The sequence below is a fragment of the Scyliorhinus torazame genome, chromosome 13 (assembly GCF_047496885.1).
Source record: "Scyliorhinus torazame isolate Kashiwa2021f chromosome 13, sScyTor2.1, whole genome shotgun sequence".
In the NCBI taxonomy this organism is placed as follows: domain Eukaryota; kingdom Metazoa; phylum Chordata; class Chondrichthyes; order Carcharhiniformes; family Scyliorhinidae; genus Scyliorhinus; species Scyliorhinus torazame.
Window position 1 is genome coordinate 5,047,067 of NC_092719.1, and position 27,897 is coordinate 5,074,963.

General features: G+C 48.4%; 1 protein-coding gene across 4 annotated transcripts in view; it reads left to right on the plus strand.

Moving 5' to 3' along the window:
• LOC140387814 (protein FAM107B-like) overlaps positions 1–27,897 on the plus strand; it is a 192,811-nt gene that overhangs the window by 146,175 nt on the left and 18,739 nt on the right. The window contains exon 1 of one of the 4 annotated variants that reach the window (XM_072470959.1): positions 16,380–16,630. The exons of the other annotated variants lie outside the window; for them this stretch is intronic. Within the exon in view, the coding sequence (XP_072327060.1) occupies positions 16,621–16,630 (10 nt within the window). The 5' untranslated portion in view covers positions 16,380–16,620. Of the gene's footprint in view, positions 1–16,379; positions 16,631–27,897 lie in introns of those variants that run through there. 4 annotated transcript variants of the gene reach the window in all.

Below are 27,897 nucleotides of genomic sequence, written 5' to 3' on the forward strand. Positions count from 1 at the left end.
TCCTGGTGTTACCCTGTATTGGACCAGCATTCCGTTGCAAATGAATAATATTTTAAATTAAATAAAACCATTATTAGGGTTTAGAAAAAAACCTGACAAGTGCCACCCGGGGTGGCAGTGCCAACGCACTAGGCTCTGCTTCACTTGCCCGAATCTACCCAACTGCAGAGTGCTGCTGCTCGATCTGGCACTGCCGGGCACTGCCGGGAAGTCATGAGGAATATTTCAGGGTCATTGAAACTAACACAGGGTGAGTGGCTTCCTGTGCAAGCACATATTGAATCTTCTGACCTCCACAGGGAAATCATCCTACTCAAAGAACACCACCAGCTGACAGCTAACAAAGCACTCTGATTGACGCAAGACTTCAAATAACGACCCCCAAAACAACCCCCCACACTGCTCTGAAATCCTGTAGACCCTACTGGAACACACAACCCGTCGTACATTTTTTAAAATCCCATTCTTAAAGTTACAAAGCCAATGGGCAGTGTGGACAGGGCAAGCCCTTAATCCATCTCATTGCTTGCACTAAAAACCAAATCAAATTCAAATTGAAGCCAATTCGTACAGACAGATGTCAACCCCACCTTTCAATGACACACTTCCTGGTTGATTGAAGACATCACCAACTGCACCATGGTAATTGACTCGAGTTGTGAAGCCTCAGGTTTAACCTTCAGCGGAAAATCTGACCAACCCCCCAACCACTTGAGGACAGGCCGGGGAAGGTGTGACCACTCGCTCCACAAATGGAACAAGGGGAACAGCTCAAATTGTGACTGTGACCGTTCAGCTCAGACCATCACCCACACACTGACCTCCTGCCCTGAGCGACCCATTCCTGGTGGCATCAAAACCACTCAGACTGCGTCAGCTGAAGCCGTTGAAGGATTGTTAAACTCAACATCGAACTACAACTGCCACACAAATAAAAAAAGATTGTATTGCGGGTTACTTGTGTACATTTGAAAAGTCTGTTAATGTTACTGGAGCCCCAGCAGAATTCTGCCCATTAACAATGTCCACACTTCAACATTTTTCTGACAGAATTATAGAGATGAGGAAGCATCTTACATGAATCTCTCGAGTGCTCCAATTCTACCCTAGACCGAGCAGAAATACATGATCCCCAAGAGTTGGTCGGTAATTCTGAATGGACTGCACCTGATTGATTACAGCATTTGAGACATTTATTCAAGCCTTTATTTGAATCCATCTGTTTTCATGCACAATGTCTGACAAAGGTCAGGGCCAAAAGCAAGGAGAACAGCTGAGGATTTTGCCATTTGAAACACATGCAAAATGATCGTTGATAAGAGCAGCTCGAAAAGAGACAATCAAGTTATTTTTCTTTTTAAATATATAAATTTAGAGTACCCAATTCTTTTTTTTTCCCAATTAAGGGGCAATTTAGCGTAGCCAATCCACCTAACCAGCACGTCTTTGGGTTGTGGGGGTGAAACCCACGCAGACACGGGGAGAATGTGCAAACTCCACACGGACGGTGACCCGGGGCCGGGATCGGACCTGGGGCCTCGGTGCCATGAGGCATCATTGCTAACCACTGCCCCACTGTGCTGCCCCTGGCAAACAAGTAAAATGATGGATTGCAAATAACTAAATGAATGGAAGAGAAAAGGGTCATTATTTCTCGGAATCTTTCACTTAAATTAGAGTGCTGTAGTCTATCCTGAATGTTTATTTATTTGGTAAATGAACTGAGATGATTCAATGGGGAGTAGAAACATTGCTGATAGACAACCTGGGGAGTCGTTAATTCTGATAGAAGGCAAATTGGTTTATATTCAAGCTAGCTGGCAGGGCAAGGCTTTTAAAATATTGTAATAAATTTGCAAACAGATTATAAGGTTAAGACAGGTAACCTGCAAATGGATTGTTCAGCCTTTTTCACAAAATTGCCAAAATCAAATTTCTAAATATTATTTAATTGTCTGAAGTAATTAGCTAAATGATGTTTCTGGTATAAAATAATAATGCGTTTTAATGTCCAATTTCATAATTGAGGCGTATAGCAGAATGAAGCACAACAGGGCAGAAGCAATAACAATGTCTTGCTTTCAGGAAAGCAGCCTGCTGTTTTTCCACAGACAGGCAGGCACTCACTGAGGAAGCGTCTGGTTAGGTTACATTTTGTAACTACCAGTGTCCTAGCTCTGAATGCAAGAACTGAATCCCACAACATAGCTTCATTTCATTTCATAGAATTTACAGTGCAGAAGGAGGCCATTTGGCCCATCGAGTCTGCACCGGCTCTTGGAAAGAGCACCCTACCCAAGGTCAACACCTCCACCCTATCCCCACAACCTAGTAACCCCATCCAACACTAAGGGCAATTTTGGACACTAAGGGCAATTTATCATGGCCAGTCCACCTAACCTGCACATCTTTGGTATGTGGGAGGAAACCGGAGCACCCGGAGGAAACCCACGCAGACACGGGGAGAACGTGCAGACTCCGCACAGACAGTGACCCAAGCCGGAATCGAACCTGGGACCCTGGAGCTGTAAAGCAATTGTGCTATCCACAATGCTACCGTGCTGCCCGGTACTAGAGATTGTGTGGGATATATGATGGACATGGATGTTGTGTTCTGCTTCTTCATAAGCTGCATAAGCTGCTTCCTTGATGTATACTCTGACAAAGGAAGGTTCAGACTTGGAGATAGGTTTAACACATTTATTGAACAGTTAACAATTCTCCTACTTGAGTTCGACTCTCCTGCTAATCTTGCTATAGTAACTCAGTCTAACTAACCAGTCTGCTCTAAGCCATGCGGTGGGTGTGATGCTTCCGATCTGCCCCTGTGTCTCTGAGTGTCGCCTGTGGAAAGAGAAAGAGCATGTGTGCCCTGTCCTTTTATATGGGTTGTCCCCTTGTGGTAGTGTCACCTCTGGGTGTCTTGACTGCCCATTGGTCGTGTCCTATTCTATGTGTTCATTAGCTGCATGTCTGCATGTCATGATGTCTCTGGTGCTCCCTCTAGTGTTTACTTAGTCTTAGTGTATTTACAGTAACCCCTTGTGTCTAAACAGTAGGGGCTGTTTAACAGAGGGCTAAATCGCTGGCTTTGAAAGCAGACCAAGGTAGGCCAGCAGCACAGTTCAATTCCCGTAACAGCCTCCCCGAACAGGCGCCGGAATGTGGCGACTAGGGGCTTTTCACAGTAACTTCATTTGAAGCCTACTTGTGACAATAAGCAATTTTAATTTCATTTCATTTCACTTACAGTGATGCAAATCACCACAATGGAGAGACTGTGTCAATGCACTGCTGTACAAACCAGTTCTATCTCTCTATCAAACAAATGTGAATTTGTTTTTGTTTCATTAAGTATTGGATGATTTTGTTGAGTTATGGTCAAATTTGATGAATTTTGTCCCTTGGTTTTCCTTGGTTCCACTTTGCACATTGCTCAAGAGGTTTCTGTTAATGATAGAAACAGGAGTAGGCCATTCAGCCCCTCGAGCCTGACCCGCCATTCAATGAAATCGTGGCTGATTTGAGGCCTAACTCCATCTACCTACCTTTGGCCCATATCCCTTAATATCTTTGCTTGAAAAAAAACTATCTATCTCAGATTTAAAATTAACAACTGCTGTAGCTTCAACGTCTGTGTGTGGGAGAGAGCTCCAAACCTCGACCACCCTTTGAGTGAAGAAGTTCTTCCCAACATCTCTCGACTGAACGGTTTGGCCCTAATCTTTAGACTATGCCCCCTAGTTTTAGAATCTCCAATCAATGGAAATAGTTTATCTTTATCTACCCTGTCTTTCTCTGTTAATATCTTGAATACTTTGATCAGATCATCCTTAACCCTCTAAATTCGAGCGAAAACAAGCCTCATTTGTATAACCTCTCCTCACGACTGAAGCCCACGTATTGCTCAATATCAGTTTAGGGTAAATTGCCAATAATTGCTTAATATCTCTGCTGTTTATTAAAATGTGTTCTTATGAAAACTAAGGAGAAAACCATTTATATCAGAATGATGTCCAGCAAAGTTGATGGGAAAGATACGGAAAGATACCTGAAGTTGAGTAATGGAGGTGGGATTGGAGATATGGGCGAGGTGGTGGCATGGTGGCATTGTCACTGGACCAGTAATCCAGAGACCCAGGGTATCTCTCTGGGGTCTTGAGTTCGAATCCCTCCATGGCAGATGGCGAAATTTGAATTCAATAAAATCTGGAATTAAAAGTCTAATGATGGGCATGAAACCATTGCCGATTGTCGTAAACACCATCTGGTTCCCTAATGCCCTTCAGGGAAGGAAATCTGCCGTCCTTACCCGGTCTGGCCTACATATGACTCCAGACCCACACAGTGATGTGGTTGACTCTTAACTTGCCCCCCCCCCCTCTGAAACGGCCGAGCAAGCCACTCAGTTCAAGGTCAATTAGGGATGGGCAACAAATGCTGGCCCCGCCCAGCGACGCCCACATCCCGAGAACGAATAAAAAAACCAGATTGGAAACCTGAACTAAATATATTGAAACTGGGGGGGGGGGGGACACTTATCAAATCGAGTCTGAAAAAACATCTAAAATCAACAATCTAATTTCTGTCCCTGGCTCGCTTTCTATCCATGCTTCACCAATACCTCTGAATACTAAGTGTCTTCAACAAACTCCTTGGGTGGAATTCTCCACCCCCCCCCCCACGCCGGGTGGGAGAATCGGGGCGCCGTGCGTGTCCCGCCACGCCGCCCCGACTCCCGCACGCGCGGCGAGAATCACGGCTGGCCGCTGGGAGAATCGCCGCTCACCGTTTGTAACGAGCAAGCGGCGATTCTCCGGCCCGGATGGGCCGAGCGGCCTGCCCAACACGACGGGTTCCCACCGCCGCCGTCCACACCTGGTCGCTGCCGGCGGGAACAGCGCGGGAACGCTGGGGGGACGGCCCGTGTAGGGGGGGAGGGGGGTTCCTGCAAAGGGAGGGGCCTCAAATGGGGTCTGGCCCGCGATCGGTCCCCACCGATCGGCGGGCCGGCCTCTCTGAAGGAGGACCTCCTTTCCTCCGCGCCCCGCAAGATCCATCCGACATCTTCTTGCGGGGCGGCCTCGGGGAGGACGGCAACCACGCATGCGCGGCGACGTCATTTACGCAGCGCCACTTTTACGCGGCGCCAATGCCCGACACTTGTAAATGATGCAACGCCGCTCCTCGCCCCCCGGGGGCGGGAGAATAGGGGGCTGGGAGCGGGCTCTGATGCCGGAGTGAAACACTCCGGTTTTCACTCCGGCGTCGCCATTTAGACTCCCGATGGGAGAATTGCGCCCCTAATGTGGCACCTTTTCAAAATACAATTTTCGTTTAATTCCCTTTATCAATATATTGTTATGTCCTTAAAAAGCTCTTATTAAATTTGACAGACCTGACTGCCTTTAATTAATCTCACAAAAGAACAAATTTCAAATATGAGAAATCTGGAGTGAAGCTGGGAGGTTCTGGAACAGCTGTACGAGAATGTTTCTGGAGTGAAGCTGGAAGGTGCTGGAAGAGCTGTAGGAGAATGTTTCTGGAGTGAAGCTGGGAGGTTCTGGAACAGCTGTACGAGAATATTTCTGGAGTGAAGCTGGGAGGTTCTGGAACAGCTGTACGAGAATGTTTCTGGAGTGAAGCTGGGAGGTGCTGGAACAGCTGTTGGAGAATGTTTCTGGAGTGAAGCTGGGAGGTTCTGGAACAGCTGTAGGAGAATGTTTCTGGAGTGAAGCTGGGAGGTTCTGGAACAGCTGTAGGAGAATGTTTCTGGAGTGAAGCTGGGAGGTTCTGGAACAGCTGTAGGAGAATGTTTCTGGAGTGAAGCTGGGAGGTTCTGGAACAGCTGTAGGAGTATGTTTCTGGAGTGAAGCTGGGAGGTTCTGGAACAGCTGTAGGAGAATGTTTCTGGAGTGAAGCTGGGAGGTGCTGGAACAGCTGTAGGAGAATGTTTCTGGAGTGAAGCTGGGAGGTTCTGGAACAGCTGTAGGAGAATGTTTCTGGAGTGAAGCTGGGAGGTTCTGGAACAGCTGCAGGAGAATGTTTCTGGAGTGAAGCTGGGAGGTTCTGGAACAGCTGTAGGAGAATGTTTCTGGAGTGAAGCTGGGAGGTTCTGGAACAGCTGCAGGAGAATGTTTCTGGAGTGAAGCTGGGAGGTTCTGGAACAGCTGTAGGAGAATGTAGCGTCGGGGCTGGCGCGGAGAAGGGAGCAACTGTGCATGTGTAGACCCCGCGGCGCCCAGTTGACACGGGGATCACAGCTGGAGTGGCAGGGCTGCTCCAGTACCCTGCTGGCCCCCTCCGGGGGCCAGAATTGCTGATCCTGATGCCGTGTTGACGCTGTCGAGAAACGCGACGGCATTTCCGACGGGTCAACACTTAGCCTCGGGATCAGAGAATCCCGCCCCCTTTGTCTAAATTAGTCTTGTGACCAAGGCTCACCTGAAATTCTGCCTGACCTGCTGACTGTTTCTAGCACTTATGTTTCTCGACATTTAACCCCCATCTTACCAGGTGAACATTCATTTTCTCAGCTTATCACAGAGGCACTCAAAAGTTTACCCACTCCCAATGTTTGGCTGATGGGTTATAGTTAACAAGGTTATTCCTTTCTCCCTTCTGGAACCTAGCTGTTACCCTGGCAACCCTCCAGTCTTGTGCAGAACTCCCGGCTCCAGGGGTGTTTGAGATAACACAGATCAGAGTTTTTGCTAACTCTGCAATGTTAGCAAACAATCTGGAGCACCTTTTACTCAAGGTACAGGGGTACAGGGATAGCGTAGAGACGCAAGAAAGTACACCCATCACAGCTGGAGCACTGCAAGAGATATTGGTTCTCCAATCTTAGAGTCGCGTAGTCAGAATGGGGCCATTTAAACGACAGCTTTAGTGGGCGTGGAACAGGAGACTGGGACAAAAGCAGAATAAAATGCGTGCAAAATGGCTGTTGAATTGGCAAATTAATTTCAGTATTGTTGATCGTGAGCTTTAAGAAGGAAGGCGGAATAAAAAAGCCTAATCCTTGGATAATAAGAATCACAATGGGGTGGAAAGATCTAGGAACAGAGATACATGGATGATCAACGCGACCAGCAAGATAATAAGACTATTCCGTAAGTAAAAGCAAACTAACATGGGGTTATTTCTGGAGGACTCGAATTGAAAAGCAGGGCAGACTGTAAAAGTGCTTTTTCCACTTTAAGACCCACTAACTTTCAGATATCTTTATTTACTGTTCCCCTGTCAAATTGTTTCATCTTCCTCTCGTCATAAAATCCCGACAGTGCAGAAGGAGGCCATTCGGCCCATCGAGTCTGCACTGACCCTCAGAAGGAGCACCCCATCCCCGCCCTATCCCCGTAACTTCTGCTAACCTTTTTTTTTGGTACACTTAAGGGGCAATTCAGCCTGGCCACTCCACCTAACCTTTTTCGACTGTGGGAGGAAACCGGAGCACGAGGAGGAAACCCACGCAGACACGGGATAATGTGCAAACTCCACACAAATGGTCACCCGAGGTTGGAATTGATTCCAGGGGCGAAATTCTCCTACCCGCCCCGCCACATTTCTGCGTCGACCGGCTGGCGGGAGTCTCCGCAACACCGGCCGGTCAATGGGGTTCCCCATTGTGGGGCAGCCCCACGCCATCGGGAAACCCCCCGGTGCCGGCAGAACGGAGACTCCCGCCAGCGGAGAATGACGCCCCAGGTCTCTGGCGCTGTGAGGAAGCAATGCTGACTATGTGCCGTCGTGCCGCTCCCATTCCATTCTCATTCTCTGGATATTGAGGGAGAGGTCCGGGATTATCACAGATATTCCCTCATCCTCGGTAGAAATGTTCTGAAATCTTTAATTAACGGGTGACGTTTGTCTTTTTAATGATGTTTTCAGAATTCTTTGCTATTTCTCTTTTTATTCCCTGTCTTTTTTTCACAGTCCTTTATCCTTTCAAAGTTCCCTCTATTCTGTATATTCCGTTAGAATTTCTGTTGTGTTGTTCGCCTGACATTTATCTAGTGTCTCTTTTCGTGTTCATTTTAATTAATAATTTCTCTGTTCATCAAAGGATCTTTCGCTGTTTCTGCCCCTTTAGCTTGTGGGGAAACGTCTAGCCTGTATCCTGGTCATCTGTTTGAAAGTTTCCTATTGTTCGTCCAAAAATTATCTCGCCTTTTTCTCTGGACTGTTTCCCTTTTACTTTTATCTCGTTAACCTTAACTTTATTTCCAGTCGAATGCCTATTTATCGTTGCCTGTTTCCTGACATGTTCAGTTTTTGCATTGAATCTAATCCTGTCATGTTGGTGATTTCTGAAATGTTCCCCACCCTTTAGGCAGCGACCTGTCTACCTTCGTCTGCAAACATCAGTGTTGTGCCTGTCAATGATTTTTAATCTTAAATGTGTGCCATCTGGTTGGGCAGACAGTAGAAACTAGGGCTATCTAGGTAACAAATCCCAGATGGAATATAACGTGAATGAAGTTATGCACTTTGGTAGAAAAAACAAATTTTCAGAGTATTTCTCAAATGGTGGGAGGGTTGGAAATGCAAGTGCCCAATGGGATCTGGGTGTCCTTGGTCACGAGTCACTAGAGGCCAGCATGGAGGGGCAGCAAGCAATCAGGAAGGCAAATGGTCTGTTGGCCTTCATCGCAAGGGGATTGGGGTGCAGGAGTAAAAATGTCTTACTGTAATTAGAATCATAGAATTTACAGTGCAGAAGGAGGCCATTCAGCCCATCAGGCCTGCACCGGCCCTTGGAAAGAGCACCCTACATAAGCCCATGCCTCCACCCAATCCCCGTAACCCCAGTCACCCCACTAACCTTTTGGACACTAAGGGGCAACTTAACATGGCCAATTCAACTAACCGGCACATCTTTGGACAGTGGGAGGAAACCGGAGCACCCGGAGGAAACCCACGCAGACAAAGGGAGAAAGTGAAAACTCCACACAGGCATCACCCGAGGCCAGAATTGAACCCGGGTCCCCGGCACTGTGAGGCAGCAGTGCTAACCACTGTGCCATTGTCTAGAGCCTTGGTGAGTCCGCACCAAGAGTGTGGTGCACAGTTTCGGTCTCCGTGTCGAAGAAAGGATATACTTGTCATTGACGAAGTGCAGCAGAGATTCACCTGGATAATAACTGGGATGGTGGGATTGTCGTGTGCGGAGGAAACTGTGCCTGCATTATGTAGAGTTTCGGAGAATGAGAGGTGATCTCATTGTTTCCTGAGGAATCAAGAACCTGGGGCGAAATTCTCCCCCAACGGCGGGATGTCCGCCGACTGGTGCCAAAGACGGCGCCAATCAGACGGACATCGCGCCGGCCCAAAGGTGTGGAATGCTCCGCATCTTTGGGGGCCGAGCCCCAACATTGAGGGGCTAGGCCGACGCCGGAGGGATTTCCGCCCCGCCAGCTGGCGGAAATGGCGTTTGTTGCCCCGCCAGCTGGCGCGGAAATGCGGCGCATGCGCGGGAGCGTCAGCGGCCGCTGTCAGTTTTCCGGCGCATGCGCGGGAGCGTCAGCGGCTGCTGTCAGTTTCCCGCGCATGCGCAGTGGGGAGAGTCTCTTCCGCCTCTGCCATGGTGGAGGCCGTAGCGGAGGCGGAAGGGAAAGAGTGCCCCCACGGCACAGGCCCGCCCGCGGATCGGTGGGCCCCGATCGCGGGCCAGGCCACCGTGGGGGCACCCCCCGGGGTCAGATCGCCCCCCCCCCCCAGGACCCCGGAGCCCGCCCACGGCGCTTGGTCCCGCAATTTCTGGGCGGGACTTCGGCCCATCCGGGCCGGAGAATTGAACGTGGGGTCCCGCCAACCGGCGCGGCCCGATTCCCGCCCCCGCCCAATCTCCGGTACCGGAGACTTCGGCGGGGGCGGGGGCGGGATTCACGGCGGCCAACGGCCATTCTCCGACCCGGCGGGGGGTCGGAGAATGACGCCCATGGGATGGAATTCCAGAACAAAGGATCAGCCGTTTAGGACCGAACCGAGAAGAAATTTCTTCGCTAAGAGGATTGTGAATCTTTGGAGTTCTGTATTCCAGAGGCCTGTGTGTGCTCGGTTGTTATGTGTATTCACAGCTGAGGCTGAAGGATTCTTTGACACTAAGGAATGGAGGGATATTAAGGAGGGTGGAGTTGAGGTAGAAGATGAACCATGATTGTATTGGATGATGGAGCAGGTTGTAAGAGCCGAGGGAGTTGCTCCAGCTTCCATTTCTAATGGTCTTATGCAAGTTACACCACATCAGTCTCCAGCCAGAGAAAATCGAGTCGTCGAAGTTGGTTAAGTTTAATGCTCACAATCAGCACTGGGGCATCAGGCTCTTTCCAGTAGCATTAACAAGATGGTTTTGAAAAGTTTCCAGCTCATGCAAAGCTGAGTTGGTGCGAGATTTCCTGTATGAAACCTCTTACTTTGCTCAGATAACCTCCAGCGCAGCATCCATCCCCATGCATGATTTACAATGCGCAGTTCGCACTCATGCAATGCTGAAGCACGCCTGTAATATTCCAGGAACCCCTGATAAGATATCTTTGTGCCGTCTGCTTTATTGACAGGTTATGACACCAAGTATTTAGTGTTAAGATAAAATTCTTTCCAAAAAACATGACAACAGAGTTTGTGTGCTCTTTTACTTATGGATTGAAGAAACTTTTGTTATGGTAACATTTTTGCTCGTCAGTATTTGTTGCATCGTTGGCATGTGTAAATGGATATAGCAAACAGTTTGAGGATCGGATTCCTGGCAGCCGGTCATAACATTAATGTGAGTTGGATCAAATCACAGCTTGTTCTTCACAATGAAACCCCCTGTACAAAGAAAATCCCCGGAAAAAAGATACATAGAATCATAGAATCATAGAAGTTTACAGCATGGAAACATGCCCTTCGGCCCAACCAGTCCATGCCGCCCAGTTTTTACCATTAAGCTATTCCCAGTTGCCCGCACTTGGCCCATAACCCTCTATACCCATCTTACCCATGTAACTTTCTAAATGCTTTTTAAAAGACACAATTGTACCCGCCTCTACTACTACCTCTGGCAGCACATTCCAGATACTCACTACCCTCTGAGTGAAGAAATTGCCCCTCTGGGCCCTTCTGAATCTCTCCCCTCTCACCTTAAACCCATGCCCTCTAGTTTTAGACTCCCCTACCTTTGGGAAAAGATGTTGACTATCTACCTTATCTATGCCCCTCATTATTTTATAGACCTCTATAAGATCACCCCTAAGCCTCCTACGCTCCAGGGAAAAAAGTCCCAGTCTATCCAGCCTCTCCTTATAACTCAAACCATCAAGTCCCGGTAACATCCTAGTAAATCTTTTCTGCACTCTTTCTAGTTTAATAATATCCTTTCTATAATAGGGTGACCAGAACTGCACACAGTATTCCAAGTGTGGCCGTACCAATGTCTTGTACCACTTCAACAAGACGTCCCAACTCCTGTATTCAATGTTCTGACCAATACATTTTAACCTTTTGCACAGCTGTAATGAATGTCACTTCAGTTGCTCCACCGCAGCTTGGAGAAATACAGGGCGCGAGCTAACCGAATTGCCACAGAGTCCCGCCTCGCAGTGCCGAGAAAGACCCCGCCATCAAACAGGACCCTGTTGAAATCCGGGGTCTCAGCTGGGAATGCTTCGCTGAGGCCGCAGTGAGGAACCAGAGCAGGAAGAGACAGGACCGCCATTAAAAATGGCACCCTGATCTCTAGAACCACCCCCCCCCACCACCCCCCAACTCACCAATAAGGGGGTCATGGATTCCAATATTCATGACCTTCTTCTGAATCTCAATAACCTCGAATCCGATTTAGACTGTCTCCCCAACTGAAGGACAGTGCAACTCCTGAGTACTGAGGTAGACAATCTCCTCCTGTCTGCCATTCTGCTTCTGTGTCTCTGCTCTCACAAGAGGCACGGTAGCACAGTGGTTAGCACTTGATTAAAACATGGGCGACACGGTAGCATAGTGGTTAGCACTGTGGCTTCACAGCGTCAGGGTCCCAGGTTCGATTCCCGGCCTGGGTCACTATCTGTGCGGAGTCTGCACGTGTAAATGAAAATCGCTTATTGTCACAAGTAGGCTTCAAATGAAGTTACTGTGAAAAGCCCCTAGCCGCCACATTCCGGCGCCTGTTCGGGGAGGCTGTTACGGGAATTAAATCATTCTCCCTGTGTCTGCGTGGGTTTCCCCCGGGTGCTCCGGTTTCCTTCCACAAGTCCCGAAAGACGTGCTGTTAGGTGAATTGGACATTCTGGATTCTCCCTCCGTGTACCCGAACAGCTGCCGGAATGTGGTGACTAGGGGATTTTCACAGTAACTTCACCGCAGTGTTAATGTAAGCCCCCTTGTGACAGTATCAAAGATTATTATTATTAAAATTTAGATTTTGAATTGTCAAATGTCTATTTAAAGGGACAAACTTTTTGTAAGAATAAGCAGTCAGCTTTAATTTAATCCTCTTCGGGTGATCTGATTGTGGCCGGAGCTATTCCAATTTACGTGCTAACAAGGAAGGAAGTGACTATTACAGTCAGGTAACCCCCAGGGACTCAGCTTATAGCCACCAAATTAACCGATACAGATGGGAATGTGACATCTAAATTGTTAATGGACCAAAGCAGAAGTGAAACACCATCCCTTTTGGTGGGAAATGGAACAGTAAAGGATTATCACACATTTTTTCAGTTACATTTTTATGATCATTTCTATCGATCTGAGGCACCCTCGATTGTTTATCCACATGGATGTTGACAGGTTACGTGTGTCAACAAGTGTTTACAAAATATCCAAAGCAGAGGATCATTTGGCCCAATAGGTCCAGGCCGATGTTTGGCCGTCTAACGTGCTTCATTCCACCCGTCAGCTCATCCCACCAGCACATCCTTCCAGCACTTTCTTCCCCAATTACCCAGCGAGTTCCCTCTGAAATGCATCTGTGTTCGTCACCTCAACCACCCCTTGTGGTAGCGAGTTCCACATTCTAACCAGTCCCTCGGTAAAAAAAGTCACTTCTGAATTCTAGATTGCATTTATTAATGAGGCTTCTATTTATGGCCTTTCGTTCTGGACTCACCCGCAAGTGGAAACGTCTTCTCCATATCTAACCTATCAAACCCTTTCATAATCCGAAAGACCTCCATCAGTCTTCTCATTTCTAAAGAAAAGAGTAATTGTACAAGTTGACACTACCGGCCTCATGGTAGTCTGACTGCATTGAACAGTCCCAGTTATTCTGTCTCCGCCTCCAGCTACATCCCTGCTCATTCTTTAGTGAAAACCAGGATTATCTTTAGTTATGGTGCCTCTTTTGTTGATCAGGCTGTAAACACTCGGGCCGGGATTTTCAATCCCGTGTTGGGAGCTCAGAGTCAGCACAATTCTTGGCCACGCAAATATGTCCTGGGAAAAATGCGCCAGGAAGTCAGGTTTTCGGTGCTGGGGGTGCGGGTGGGTGAAAATGGGAGTCGTTACAGGCTAGCGTGGAAAGAGATTGGGGTCTGCCCGGCGCAGAGGCGTGGTGGGCAAAGGGCCCTCTTGGTGCACTGCCACTTTGTCGAAGCTGTGAAAATAGACAATGGCTGGAATTCTCCGGCTATTCGCCGGCGACGGGATTCTCTGCTCCCACGGGATTCCCGGCGGTTTGGGGTGACTTCAATGGGAACAGAGAATTCCGCCAGCAGTGAACGGCCGCCGCCGCCGATAAACAGATAGCTGAGAGGCTGGAGAATCCCACCCAATAAAACAAAAAGCAGCCCTCACATCCCCTTATCCCTGTCTCCACATGCCCCATCCATGTTCCATGTCAATCCATGCCAACCGATGCCCCACCCAGTACCATGGTCCTTCATATCCATGCCAACCTATGCACCTCCACCCACCACCCACAGTCTTTATAGCCCTATGCCAATTTATTGCCAATCCATGCACCAGCCATAACCCTTACACCTACCATGCCAACTCACCCAGGTAGGCAATCTCCTCCTGTCTGCTGGGACCCATCCTGCTTCTGTGTCTCTGCTCTCACAAGCGGCACAGTAGCACAGTGGTTAGCACTGTTGCACCACAGCTCCAGGGTCTCAGGTTCGATTCCCGGTTTGGGTCACTGTCTGTGCGGAGTCCGCACGTTCCCCCCGTGTCTGCGTGGGTTTACTCCGGGTGCTCCGGTTTCCTCCCACAGTCCAAAGATGTGCTATTAGGTGAATTGGACATTCTGAATTCTCCCTCTGTGTACCCAAACAGGCGCCGGAGTGTGGCGACTAGGGGATTATCACAGTAACTTCATTGCAGTGACAGCCTACTTGTGACAATAATAAAGATTATTATTATATTGAGAACATGAAATGGATGGAGCAAAATAATGACCTTGAATCTGCAGGTAGTGCTCAGTAACAGTGAAGGTGCTGTCTGTAGACAGACCCGGGCAGGTAGGGATCCTCTGCACAACCTCCTTTGGGTATCACAACTGACGGATAAGTTGAGGTACCAGAGGGCAGGTGATACCTGCAAATTTACTCCGCCAAATAAGTCACCATCTCCCGAAGAGAGGGCAATATTTGGGATGGTGTGCAAAGAGTTAAGAATTGAGTAAACATGTAGAAGATACAGTAAACGTTAGAAATTACAGTCCAACTGTTATATATGCTGAGTGTCAGCTGAGTGTCATTCGCTCATTGTAATTTAAAAAGTCATGATGTTGCCAGTGTTCCCAAAGAATGTTACAGGGTCAGTATTTATCACAACTTCTTTATGGCTTCGCTGACTAGGCCAGCATTTGTATTGCTATCCCGTATTGCCCTTGAGCAGGTGGTGACTTGAATCATTGCAGTCCATGTGATGTAGGTATATCCACAGTGCTGTTGGGAGGGAATTCCAAGGTTTTGACCCAGCGACAGTGAAGGAATGATGACATATTTCCAAGTCAGGATGGCGTGTTGCTTGGAGGGAAATTGCAGGTGGTGGTGTTGCCTTGTGTCTGCTGCCCTTGTTTCTCTGGGCTGCAGTGGGTGCGGGTTTGGAAGATGCTGTCGAAGGAGCTTTGGTGAGTTGCTGCAGCGCTTCTTGTAGGTGGTACACACGGTGCATCGGTCTTGGAGGGATTGAATGTTTTAAGTGGTGGATAGGGTGCCAATCAAGTGAGATGGTTCATCACTGAATAGTAAAAAGCTTTCCAAGTGTTTTTGGAGCTTGTTTCTATTTGAAAGTCCCCAAATAATAAGACTGTGGTCTTGATGCAGATTCTCAATCAATGGGAGTGTAGATCAGGGAGTTGGACAGAGTGGCAAGTGTGCTGCATTGATGCTGTTTCCTCCAACACTCCAGATGAGCTCAATACTGGTATTACCGCTGCTTTCACAGCCAGACCCCAACTCCCATCGAGTGCTCTCACGTTCCAGTCTCTGCCTCTCAGTTAGCTTTCGATTCACCGGATTAAAACGATTATACTGATTCCTACATCTTGTATATACATCATATATAGAGTTGTATATAGTAACACAGGTAGGGCAGTGAAGGCCAAATTGTAATTTGTACATGAAATCACCCAGTGTTTCCAACAGAACCAGATCATTCAGCCCAACTGGTCCAAGCTAGTGTTTGTGTTCCGCACAAACCGACACCTTTCACCTCACCCTGTCACCATATCCTCCTATTGGTGGCGCAGATAGGGGCTGGTTTAGCACAGTGGGCTAAAGAGCTGGGTTGTAAATCAGAACAAGGCCAGCAGCGCGGGCTCAATTCGCGTACCAGCCTCCCCGAACAGGCGCCGGAATGTGGCGACCAGGGGCTTTTTCACAGTAACTTCATTTGAAGCCGACTTGTGACAATAAGCGATTTTCATTTAGGTGCGGGGCAGGCTGGATTTGCCAGCTGCTTTTTCCTGACTGTGACTTTCGTCGGCCCATACCGCTCCTTTCCCCCTCACCTCGGTCTAGCCCCTGAATGCCCCTCCGCCATTGACCTCGTCTACTCCCTGTGGAAGTGACATCCGCATTCTAACCACTCCCTGCATAAAGACGTTGCTCCTGTCGGCACGATTGGATTTATGACTGACTGTCTTATATTTATGGTCCCCTGTTTAGGTCTCTACCACGTGTGGAAACCGCATCTTTTGTTTAAAGTTTTTCTTTGAGATAAAACCAGGCATATCGCTGTAATTTCTCTGGATTGAAGAGTTGGGAGGGGTGGATGCCTGGCTTCATTCATGTGTATCTTACAATCTTGTAAATATCGCAGACAGACACCAATCCGTGTTTACAGTTCAGCACAGCTGCTTAGATCTGCCGTGACGCAGGAGAGAAGTGTGCAGGTTTCTATGGTTTCGGTTCCTTTCCAAATAAGGACTGAAACCCTAAGGCTAAGTTAATGCAGCGCCTTAATAATTAGCCAGAAGATTTTGAGTTCGTCCTTGGGTAATAAAGCAGGCTGAACATAGAGTTCTCCGGTTTGGCAAAATCATATTAGCCTGACAAACAGCTTGAGAAGACGGCCAGCAATGGGACCAGAACATTCTTTTGTACCACGGAGAAGGGTTTTGTGATGCATTTCACTGAAAGAGACCTGTAACCTGGCAGATACACAAAGTGGGCAGCACATTAACCGCAACCCATGGTTCAAGGTAAGACTTGGTGACGCTGTTTGCAGGGAAACCATGCTGTGTACAATTAGATTTTCTGTCATGTGTAACTCGGCAACACAAGGTCGTCAGCACGACCAGATGGACTCTCCATTTTGCAGATAATCATTTCCCATCGCAGGTTATGTTATGTGACAATCTGAGTGTTTTTACTGCGTTGAATCAACCAGTTAACAATTGTCCCACACAACAGCCTCTTACCCTGTAATCTAACCTTGCTTACTAAGATCCTATCCATAATGGTAAATTTTCACGTTTGGAGAAGTTATGGACAATATAGAAGTTTATTCAGTGTCAGAATCTGACTCCTGCTTAGCATTGTGATGTGATTAGAAGCTATTCTGATATGCTGCCAGCCGTAGCAGCAATGTGTACACTTTTTCACCATAGCCCTTAGTGTCCAAAAAGGTTAGGTGGGGTTACTGGGTTACGGGCATAGGGTGGAGGTGTGGGCTTAGGTAGGGTGCTCTTTCCAAGGGTCGGTGCAGACTTGATGGGCTGAATGGCCTCCTTCTGCACTGTAACTTCTATGATTCTATGAAGACGTGACGGCATTTGGAGCTGAAAACACTGCGCTCACTTTCCCTTCCCCTGGAAACCAAGGATAATCTTTCGTAAATGTTGCACTTGCCTGAAATTATTGAAGAAATGTGATACAAGTGCCTGAGTCCTTTGATGTGCTAACAACATTAGTGAGAAAGATTATATTCCAGCCCGCACATTTAGGCATGTCAACGGCAGGGTTCACCTTCTGAGAGAGAGAGGGGGAGAGAATGAAACTAGCAGGTGACTCAATGGAAGGTGCCCTCCAGTCTACTAGTTGTCAAGTGACATTGAGGGAGTTCTGGATCAGCTCTGTGCTTTTATGCTGGAGTACGGCAGCACAATCCATTTCAAAACTGAGTATTATTATTTGGCCAAAGGCATTAAAACTCATGGAACCAAGTTAGGTAAATGGAGTTAGGATACAAACTGGCCATAATCCAATTCAATGGTAGAGCAGGTCTGAGGAGCTAAATGAGCTCTTCTTGATCCTAATAATAACCTTTATTGTCACATGTAGGCTTACATTAACGCTGCAATGAAGTTACTGTGAAAATCCCCCAGTCGCCACACTCCGGTGCCTGTTCAGGTACACTGAGGGAGAATTCAGAATGTCCAATTCCCTTAACAAGCACGTCTTTCGGGACTTGTGGGAGGAAACCGGAGCGCCCGGAGGAAACTCAGGCAGACACGGGGAGAACATGCAGACTCCCCACAGACAGTGACCCAAGCTGGGAATCGAACCCGGGTCCCTGGTGCTGTGAAGAAGCAACAGTGCTAACCACATGTGGACTACATGAACATGTGATTTATTGACTGGTTTCTATACAGTGAAATGTGGCTGGTCCATACAGACTGACATTAAATATAAAAGTGAGAGCATTACGTGAACCTTGCCACCCCAAGGGAAGCACTATAGTCTTGGCTGAGTATTTTCAAAAAGAGATTCTATATCGCTGTTGAGGGATGTGTAAAATAGCGGAGTGAGAGAGAGAGAGATGCATAAAGATAGGAGACAATTTTTCTTAAAACAAGAATCAGGTTTAAGGTCACATGTCTGGGTCAGAACAAAGTACACTTCATAAATATGTATTTTGTAATCCTACAACATTATTGACAACTGTTAACTCAATCATCTTTGTGAGATTCAGCAGCGACCTTTAATTTTCATAAGGATGCCTCTTACCTTTGTTATGCGCAGTGTGAGAAAATAATTCTGCTGCTCTCTGGGTGGGACCTGTGTGGATGTCTTTTGCATTTATATCCCTGAGCTGGTTGGGCTTCAGGAAGCACAACAACACATTTCTGGAAACGTGTCTTATTCAGAAAGTCTGTGACATATTGCTTGTTCCTAATTGCAGTTATCAAACTCTTCCTGAACGGCCAGTTTTCTGCTGCCCTTGAGAAAACATAATATTTATAGAGGATGCAGCATTGAAAAGTGCCCTGATGGAGCTGTGTGATCTGATAGATCCAGAAGACTGGGTCCGTGTCCCTGCTCCACTCCCAGGGGCAGTCGCAGTGATTGTTGTCCATGGCTAATCGGGTCATCTTTGTCCCAATAATTGTCAATGTTTCTCCGATATACATCGGCAGCCGTGCCTTAGAGTCCCTTAGGCTCAGGTGCCGGATCCCCAGATGGAACTTTACAGAATGTCTGTTATCCAATGGCTGAGACAGCTGCCCCAGTAACTATTTCCAAATCCAAGGGGTGACCATTCACTTGGAGAGTTATCTTAATTGGGGCTCATTGAGGTGTGGAATGCAATTTAGTTGCATGCAATCATACTCATTGGGCTGCAGTGATTCTTGGCCATTGGGTCCGACCACGATATTGTTCAGGTGGTGACTGAGTCCCATATGCCCTGCTCTTGGGGGGGGGGGGGGGGGGGGGGGGCGTTACTCAGCCGAATAGCGGGCAGACGGCGCTATGTACATCATAGTCCATGTTACCCTGGTGTTCCTGGACCCCCTTTTCCACGTGGGGGATAGTTCTATGGCCCTTTTCAGATCCAAAGACAGTTCCGCCAACAGTTTCCGTTGGGTCACCATGTTACTGAAGCCGCACACTAGGCGATCTCACAACATCTCTGGGGGGGATATAGTCACAATGCTCAGCCAGCTTGCGAAGGCGCGTCCGGAATTCCGTGAGTGATTCCCCCGGGGTTCGCCCAGCCATGTTGAATCAGTATCTCTGCACGATCACTAATGGTTGTCTCGTGGGCCTCGTGAGGGTTATTACACCGCTCCACCCCCCCCCCCCCCCCCAGCCTGCAAGCTGCACCCCGGTTTACCGCCTCAGCCAGCACTCCGTGCTGAGAATGGGAAAATTCTGCCCTCAGTCTTTAAAAAAGAAAATATTTCTTTATTCTCCTCCTTTTTCACATTTTCTCCCAAATTTACACCCACCAACAATAAACAATAATCAGTAACAAACATGTCAATCTCCATATCAATACCCCAACAATCCCATCCTCCCACCAAACCCCAAACATTAGCCCGCATGTTCACATAAACAAATGACAAATAGGAATCAGGAATCACCCATAGTCACCATTAACACACACCGCCCCCCCCTCCCCCCAACCCTCCCACCCACCCACCCCAACTAATGTTCAATGTTATCCAGTTCTTGAAAGTGCATAATGAATAATGCCCATGAATTGTAGAACCCCTCCATCCTTCCCCTCAGTTCAAACTTAACCTTCTCAAGAGTCAAGAATTCCAACAAGTACCCCCGCCACGCCAGGGCACTGGGTGGAGAGGCTGCTCTCCAACCTATCAGGATCTGCCTTCGGCGATCAACGAGGTGAAGGCTACAACATCTGCCTCTGTTTCCAACCCTGGCTGGTCCGACACCCCGAATATGGCCACCCGGGGGGCCGGGTCCAGTTTCACGTGCACCACTTTAGAGATTACTCTAAGAACCTCCTTCCAGTAATCCTCTAGCTTTGGAAGGGACCAAAACATATGAACGTGATTAGCCCCCCCCCCCCCCCCCCCCCCCGCAACATTCCCACACATCTTCTACTCCTTCAAAGAATCGGCTGATCCTCGCCCTCGTGAGGTGCGCTCGGTATACCACCTTCAGCTGTATCAGCCCCAACCTCATGCATTCACTCTCCGGAGCACCTCACACCAGAACCCCTCCTCCATATCCTCTCCCAACTCTTCCTCCCACTTTGCTTTAATTCCTTCCAGTGGTGCCTTCTCCTCTTCCAAAATAGCTCCGTGAACCCCCTTCTCCAGTCCCCCTGTCGTCAGCACCTCCTCCAGCAATGTGTAGGCCGGCTCCACCGGGAAGCTCTGTATCTCCTTTCTGGCAAAATCTCGAACCTGCATGTACCTAAACATTTCCCCCTGCTCCAACCCACACTTCGTTTCCAGCTCCTCCAATCCTGCAAACCGACCCCTAAGAAACAAACCTTTTCGTGTCTTAATCCCCTTCTCTTCCCATTTCCGAATATTTCCATCCCACCTCCCTGGCTCAAATCGGTGGTTCCCCCGAATCGGCATTTCCCTTGACCTTGCCCCCAACCCGAAGTGTTGGCGAAACTACCTCCAAATTCTCAATGAAGCTATTATTACCGGACTCCCTGAGTATTTCCCCGGTGCTATCGGGAGCGGCGCTGTTGCTATTGCTTTCAATCCCGACCCCCTGCACAAATTCTCCTCCATTCTGACCCACTGGGAATCAACCCCTCTGACCCAGCTCCGCACCTTCGCTACATTCGATGCCCAGTAGTAATACATCAGGTACGGAAGACCCAAACCTCCTGCCTGCCTTCCCCTCTGTAGCAGCACCTTTCTAACTCTGGCCACCTTCCCTCCCCGTATGAACAACGTAATCCTTCCCTCAATCTCTCTGAAAAACGCCTTTGGCAGGAAAATCGGCAGGCACTGAAAAATAAACAAAAATCGCAGCAACACGTTCATTTTAACCGCCTGTACCAACCCGCCAGTGACAGAGGGAGACTGTCCCACCTTGCCAGATCAGCTTTCACGCTCCCCACCAAACTGGAAATGTTGTACCTGTGGAGCCCCCCCCACTCCCAGGCAACCTGCACCCCCAGGTACCTAAAGTGAGTCCCTGCCCTACGGAATGGCATCCCCCCCCCACCCCTGCCCCCACCCCTGGCCGAGACACCACAAAATACTCACTCTTGTCTAGATTCAGTTTGTACTCCGAGAAAGACCCAAACACTCGAAGCAGCTCCAATATTCCCCCTATCGACACACTCGGTTCCGACACGTATAACAGCAAGTCATCAGCATATAAGGACACCCTATGCTCCACACCCCCCCCCCCCCCCGCACTATTCCTTTCCATACCCCCAAACTTCTTAATGCGATGGCCAACGGCTCAATCGCGAGTGCAAACAGCAGGGGGGACATAGGACATCCCTGCCTAGTCCCACGGTGGAGAGAAAAGTATCTCGAGCTGATGTTATTTGTGCGAACACTCGCCCTTGGCTCCTTATATAATAGCTTTACCCAGTCCACAAATCTTGGCCCAATCCCAAACCGCTCCAGAACTGCTATCAAGTACCCCCATTCTACCCGGTCAAACGCTGTCTCAGCGTCCAGTGCTACAACCACCTCTGTTTCCTTCCCCTCTGCCGGTGCCATAACAAAGTTCAATACCCTTCTAATGTTTGAAAAGAGCTGCCTCCCTTTCACGAACCCCGTCTGATCTTCACCATCACCTTCGGGAGGCACTCGTCCAGCCTACCCGCCAGTACCTTCGCCAATACTTTTGCGTCCACATTCAGGGCCTATACGACCCACCTTCCCTGAGTCTTTGGCCAGCTTTTGATCATCTTCTCTTTTATCTCCCAAAATATCCTGATGTCAACTGTTGTTTGAAGATGTTCCTGTGAACTACCTTGGGCCATTTTAGTTTGTTGAAGGTGCTATATGAAGGCAGGTTGTTGGTGTATAACGAGTGTAGAAGGCCCCATCATTCCCAGTGTCTTTGTAAGCTGCCTGTCGGATCATCATTGTGGAACAATAATTGTTGAAGTCAGTTTGACATTAATGAACAAGAATTTCTCCATACATTTCACTGAGACGAAACTCCATTTATGTAAGGCATAGCAAAAATGTCACTGATTCTAGCAAACTCTTACAAAACTCCTACCGACACATGGTGGTGTGTTTATAATGCTACTAGTTTGCTGCCTCTACAGCTGCAAACACCCGTCTAACTAGTGTTTTTCCCAGTGAATAGCTTACTTTCATTTTCACTTTTTATACCAATTTTAATTGAAGTATAAAATGGACCCCAAGATATCTGCACTTTTCCGATCCTAGCGCATCCCTGATCTTAATCGCGTCATCATTGGTGGTGCTACCTCCAGCTGCCTGGACTCTAAGCCTCGGCCTCCAAAGTAGCAATGTAAATGATGTCCCTGGTGGTGCAGGCCGCCGTGTCTCCTTGTCATGGGTAGACTGAGGGCTCAGCTCATGTAAATAAACCAGCAAGAGTGCACTCGCAGAGCGGTTATGTTACTAGACTAGTAACCCAGCGGCCTGGGTTCATAATCTGCATACAGCTTGAGAATTGAAATTCAATTCATGAAATAAGATCTGGGGCGGGATTCTCCGTCCGTTCACGTTGGCGGGATTCTCCTGTCCGGCTGACGTGAATGGGGGATTGGGCGGAGCGACAAATTCTCTGTCCTCGCTTGCAGCGTCAGCGGGGGGTGCGAACTCGCAACGGAAAATCCCGGCCCTGGAATAAAAAGCTAGCGGCAGCAATTGTGAGCATGAGGGAACCTATCTGGTTAATTGATGTCCTTCAGAGAGGGAAATCTGCCGCCCTTACCCAGCCTGACCTGTATGTACTCCAGATCCACAGCAATGTGGCTGACCTTTAACTGCCCTCCGCAAAGGCCTAGCAAGCCACCCGGTTGTATTCAAGGTGGCAGCTCACCACCACCTTCTCGAAGGCAATGAGGGGTCGGCTATAACCCCTGCCTTGCCACAATGCCCACATCCCATGAATGCATTTTTAAAAGAACATGATTCCTAGCCCAGATGAATTTCCACAATTGCTGGGACTGCCATATATTCACAAAATGAAATTAAAAATCACAACTTTCCAACAACCAACTAAGTGAAATTGGCATGCACAGTTACTGGCCAGTGCTCTGCAGTCCACTGCGTGGTGAAGTGGGAATGCTATTGCTGAGCCAGGTTTTTTTCTATTAACTTGGAACAACTGTGTAATACAGCCATAAATTAAAAGAACATGTTCTCAGAGACTTCAGCAGAGATAAACATTAGGTAAACTGACTGATTATTTTACAGCAATATAACGATTTGCACAATATCAGGCCCAAGGAACTCATCCTCGTGATGAAGATAACCCCAAACTGACCAGTGAGTCACCCACCCCTCTCCCTGCCTCTCTCACCGTTTCTCCAGAAAAACATTTAATTTCTGCTCAAACTCAGTTATACCAGGTGTGATTTAACGGGAAAAACACAGAGCCCGTTTTGGGTACGTTTAGCGGCGTGTTTTTCGGCGCCCGCCGCACCGAGAACGATCCCGCTATTAAACAGGACTGTTTTTTTTTTTGCCTCGGTGAGGAACGCCCGCCAAGACCACACTTCCCATCATTTCACGAGCTCAGCTCGTCAGTGCGTGAGGAGATCGGGAACCATTTTTAAATAGCACCCAATCATCACCCCCCCCCCCCCCCCCCCCCCCCCCCACACACACACACACACATTTGCCCAATTTACCTATTGGAGGTCCTCAAGCCCCTCACCCCACCTCATAAGGCAGGGCACCCCTAGGCCCAATCTCTGCCATGGGCAACCAGGCACCCAGGCACCGAGGCACTACCACCCTGTTACCCTTGCAGTGCCACTTGGGCACCCTGCCAGTGCAAGGATGACACTGCTTCAGTGCCCAGGTGGCACTGCCAAGGTGTACAGGTAGTAGTGCCAAGGTGCCAAATTGTCAGTGCCAAGTTGCCGGCAATCCTGCCCAGAGCCCGACCACCTGGAGGCCTCCGATGGCCTGGGAAGCCCCAACCCCCCCCCCCCCCCCATCCAGGTGCTGTTACGTTTGCGTGACCAGTGTTAATTGGCGCCACAGTGAGGAGTCCGGGGTGTGGCCATTCGATCCTGGGCCTCGAGAGCATCGGGCACAGACACATTTAAGTGAGGAAAATTGCTGACTTAAATATGCAAATCTGGAGCCCACGCAGTGAGGGCGAGATCCAACTGTGATGTCTCGCGAGATCTTGTTGGATCTCACTAGATTTTGCAAGGCGTTCCGAGCGTCATAAATCCCGAGATTTAACGACCTTGTCGCGTCACCAAGTCGGGCTCGACGAGCCCGTTTGATCACGCCCACTGCCTGCTCTAATTTCCTGGGAACATGTTCCGCAAGTTACATTCATTGCCCTTTCTCACTCCAAATATCCTGATTTTTAAACGGTGCCTCAAAATATCACAACCTTCCAACAGGGGGGGAAAGAAAGACCTCTGTTTATATATATAGTCTCAGGACGTTCCAAAGTGCTTTCCAGGCAATGAACTTTTTTGAAGTGGAGTCTGCAGTGATATCCTGGGCGTCATTCTCCGACCCGGATGGCCGTTGGCCGCCGTGAATCCCGCCCTCGCCGAAGTCTCCGGTACCGGAGATTGGGCGGAGGCGGGAATCGGGCCGCGCCGGTTGGGGGGACCCCCCGCTCAATTCTCCGGCCCGGATGGGCCGAAGTCCCGCCCAGAAATTGCCTGTCCCGCCGGCGTAAATCATAGCTGGTATTTACCGGCGGGACCAGGCGGCGTGGGCGGGCTCCAGGGTCCTGGGGCCCACCTCAATGTTGGGGCTCGGCCCCCAAAGAGCATTCCGCACCTTTGGGCCGGCGCCATGCCCGTCTGATTGGCGCCGTTTTTGGCGCCAGTCGGCGGACATCGCGCCGTTGGGGGAGAATTTCACCCCATGTTTGTGTTGTAATTCACCGACTGACCACCAGGAGTCTCACTGGTATGATTTCATAGAATTTACAGTGCAGAAGGAGGCCATTCGGCCCATCGAGTCTGCACCAGCTCTTGGAAAGAGCAACCTACCTAAGGTCACACCTCCACCCTATCCCCATAACCCAGCAACCCCACCCAACACTATGGGCAATTCTGGACACTAAGGGCAATTTATCATGGCCAATCCACCTAACCTGCACATCTTTGGACTGTGGGAGGAAACCGGAGCACCCGGGGGAAACCCACGCACACACGGGGACGATGTGCAGACTCCGCACAGACAGTGATCCAAGCCGGAATTGAACCTGGGACCCTGGAGCTGTGAAGCAATTGTGCTATCCACAATGCTACCGTGCTGCCCCACGGTATATAAGTGAATGTAAAGTCAGGTGACCCCTCACACTGGCTGGAGGAAGTAAAGGAGAGAGTTTGCATGTGCACGAGGTTTGCTGTTGTTCAGCTGTTGTCTTGTATATACTTTACCCCCAGTTAATGTTAATAAATCGTTTATAACTTTAACTGCAAGCGTTCTTAAGAACATTGCACAGTCACTGTCGTAACATGGGAAACACGGCAGCCATTTTGTGCACAACAATCTCCTGAAAACAACTATGTGATGATCAAATAATCTGTTTTTATGATGTCGATTGAGGGACAAGTATTGTCAAGGTCACTGGAGTGAGCTCCTAGTTCTTCAAAATAGTGTCATTGGTTCTTTTCTGTCCACGTACGATGCTAAATGGTGCCTCGGTTTAATGTCCCGTCCAAATGATGGCACCTCCAACGGTGCGGCCAGATCTATGTTAGTAAACTGCCCACGGTGAGAACAAATGATACGGTTATGGAGAGGAAAAAAGTAAATGATTTTGAAAATGCTAATGGTTTCAAAGTACAGTCTTCAAAGTGGCAACGGCACAAATCCAGCAACTTTCTGGCTGTTTCTGATATGAAATAAATTTGTTAAATGTGTGTGCGTGGTTTTGGTTAAGCAGGGTACAGGAAATCGAGAGATGCTGTGTGGAAACGAGAACCCTGCATTGCGTTTAACTTTATATGTAGCCAACTCCAACAAGTCGGGATTTATAAACCTACTTAAATACTCTTCTGATAAGTAGGTCCCTGCACACAAACACTTCCGTCAAACTGTTCTAATAGCTGCCAGGTTTAGATATATTTTCAAAATCAGTTTGAACATTGTGCCACTTTCTCCAAACGTTTAACAGACAGCACGGGGTGATAAGTGAAAACCTGTGTACTGAACAAACCACCTACTTGTTCATGTTATAGTGAGTGAGGAGATTATTACCCAATGCAAACATTCCGAGCTGAGGGAGCGGGGGACAATGATGTCACAACACGCTGCCTCCCTGGAAGAGAGACCCCACCCCCATCCCCTCCCCTCTCTGCTGTTTTGACTCTGACTCTTTAAGTTTCCGGATTGTGAAGTTTTGCAGAAGCGGGACTATAGTCAGTGGCGTTCCCGGTCAACTGAACAATAACCGATAAATGCCTCAAATTTTCCAAATGGTACAGGGGAAATTCTACTCCCATCTTTACTTGATGTGAGGCAAATGATGCTAATAGTCTTGAAGGAAATTGCCAAGAATCAAACCGATTATCCAACTTTCCTGTCAGAGCTTACAGAGATACATCCTTGCAGTAAATTTCAGTCAGTTTGTTATATTCCCAGACAATTCCACACATTCTTTATGATGCGAGAATATTTACAAATGGAAAAACGCCATCAGAGCCAATGTAGTACGCCTGCTCTTTTTTAGTAAAAGAGAACATTGGCCATTCTCCCACTGAGACATCAAACAATTGGTTAAAATATTGAGGATGATGCTCTCTAATGCTTTGTAACTGTTACGAGGCAGTTTGTGACGCATATTGAAGCAATTTCGGGAAGTCACAAGGAGCTGATTTCTTTAATTATCTGTTTGCCAGCTTCGCATCTGGCCAGAAAAAAGGTGAAACTTCATTTTTATTTTGGGAAATTGTTTTGGGAACATTTGACTGAGGTGACAACTTGAACAAACCATCTTTGCAGCTTTGCAAATGTGAAATGAGAGTGTATGATTTGCAGCACTGTCCACAGTGGCAAGACACGTGCAGAGTGAATTACAGGTGGCTGGGTTTGAAGGTGGAGTGGAAAGGGTTTGAGAACCTTTGAGTCCTCTAGTTTATCGTAAAGTTGCTTTCAAAAAGATAGAATTGTCGGGCAGCACGGTGGCGCAGTGGTTAGCACTGCTGCCTCACGCCACCGCGATCCCAGGTTCGATCCCGGCTCAGGGTCACTGTCCGCGTGGAGTTTGCACGTTCTCCGCGTGTTTGCGTGGGTTTCGCCCCCACAACCCAAAGATGTGCAGGGTAGGTAGTTTAGCCACGCTAAATTGCCCCTTAATTGGAAAAAATGAATTGGGTACTCTAAACTTTTTTTTAAAGATAGGATTGTTACAGAGTTCCAGGTGATTGCCGACGGGTAGTTGGTATTGTGGGCATTTCTTTGGAAATTGACAATTAAACAGAAGCCGTGGTATCCGTGTGTTACAGTTCTCCAGGGTGTTCAGGTTGCTGCAACAACAGTCAATAGTGATGGCAGAGGCTCCAACACTCTGTCCACCACATGACCCACCAGGAATCTCTCGCACTCCGTCATTGGCCTGTGTTGGAAAGATTTGTTTTTCATCTGTGGGATGTGGGCGTCGT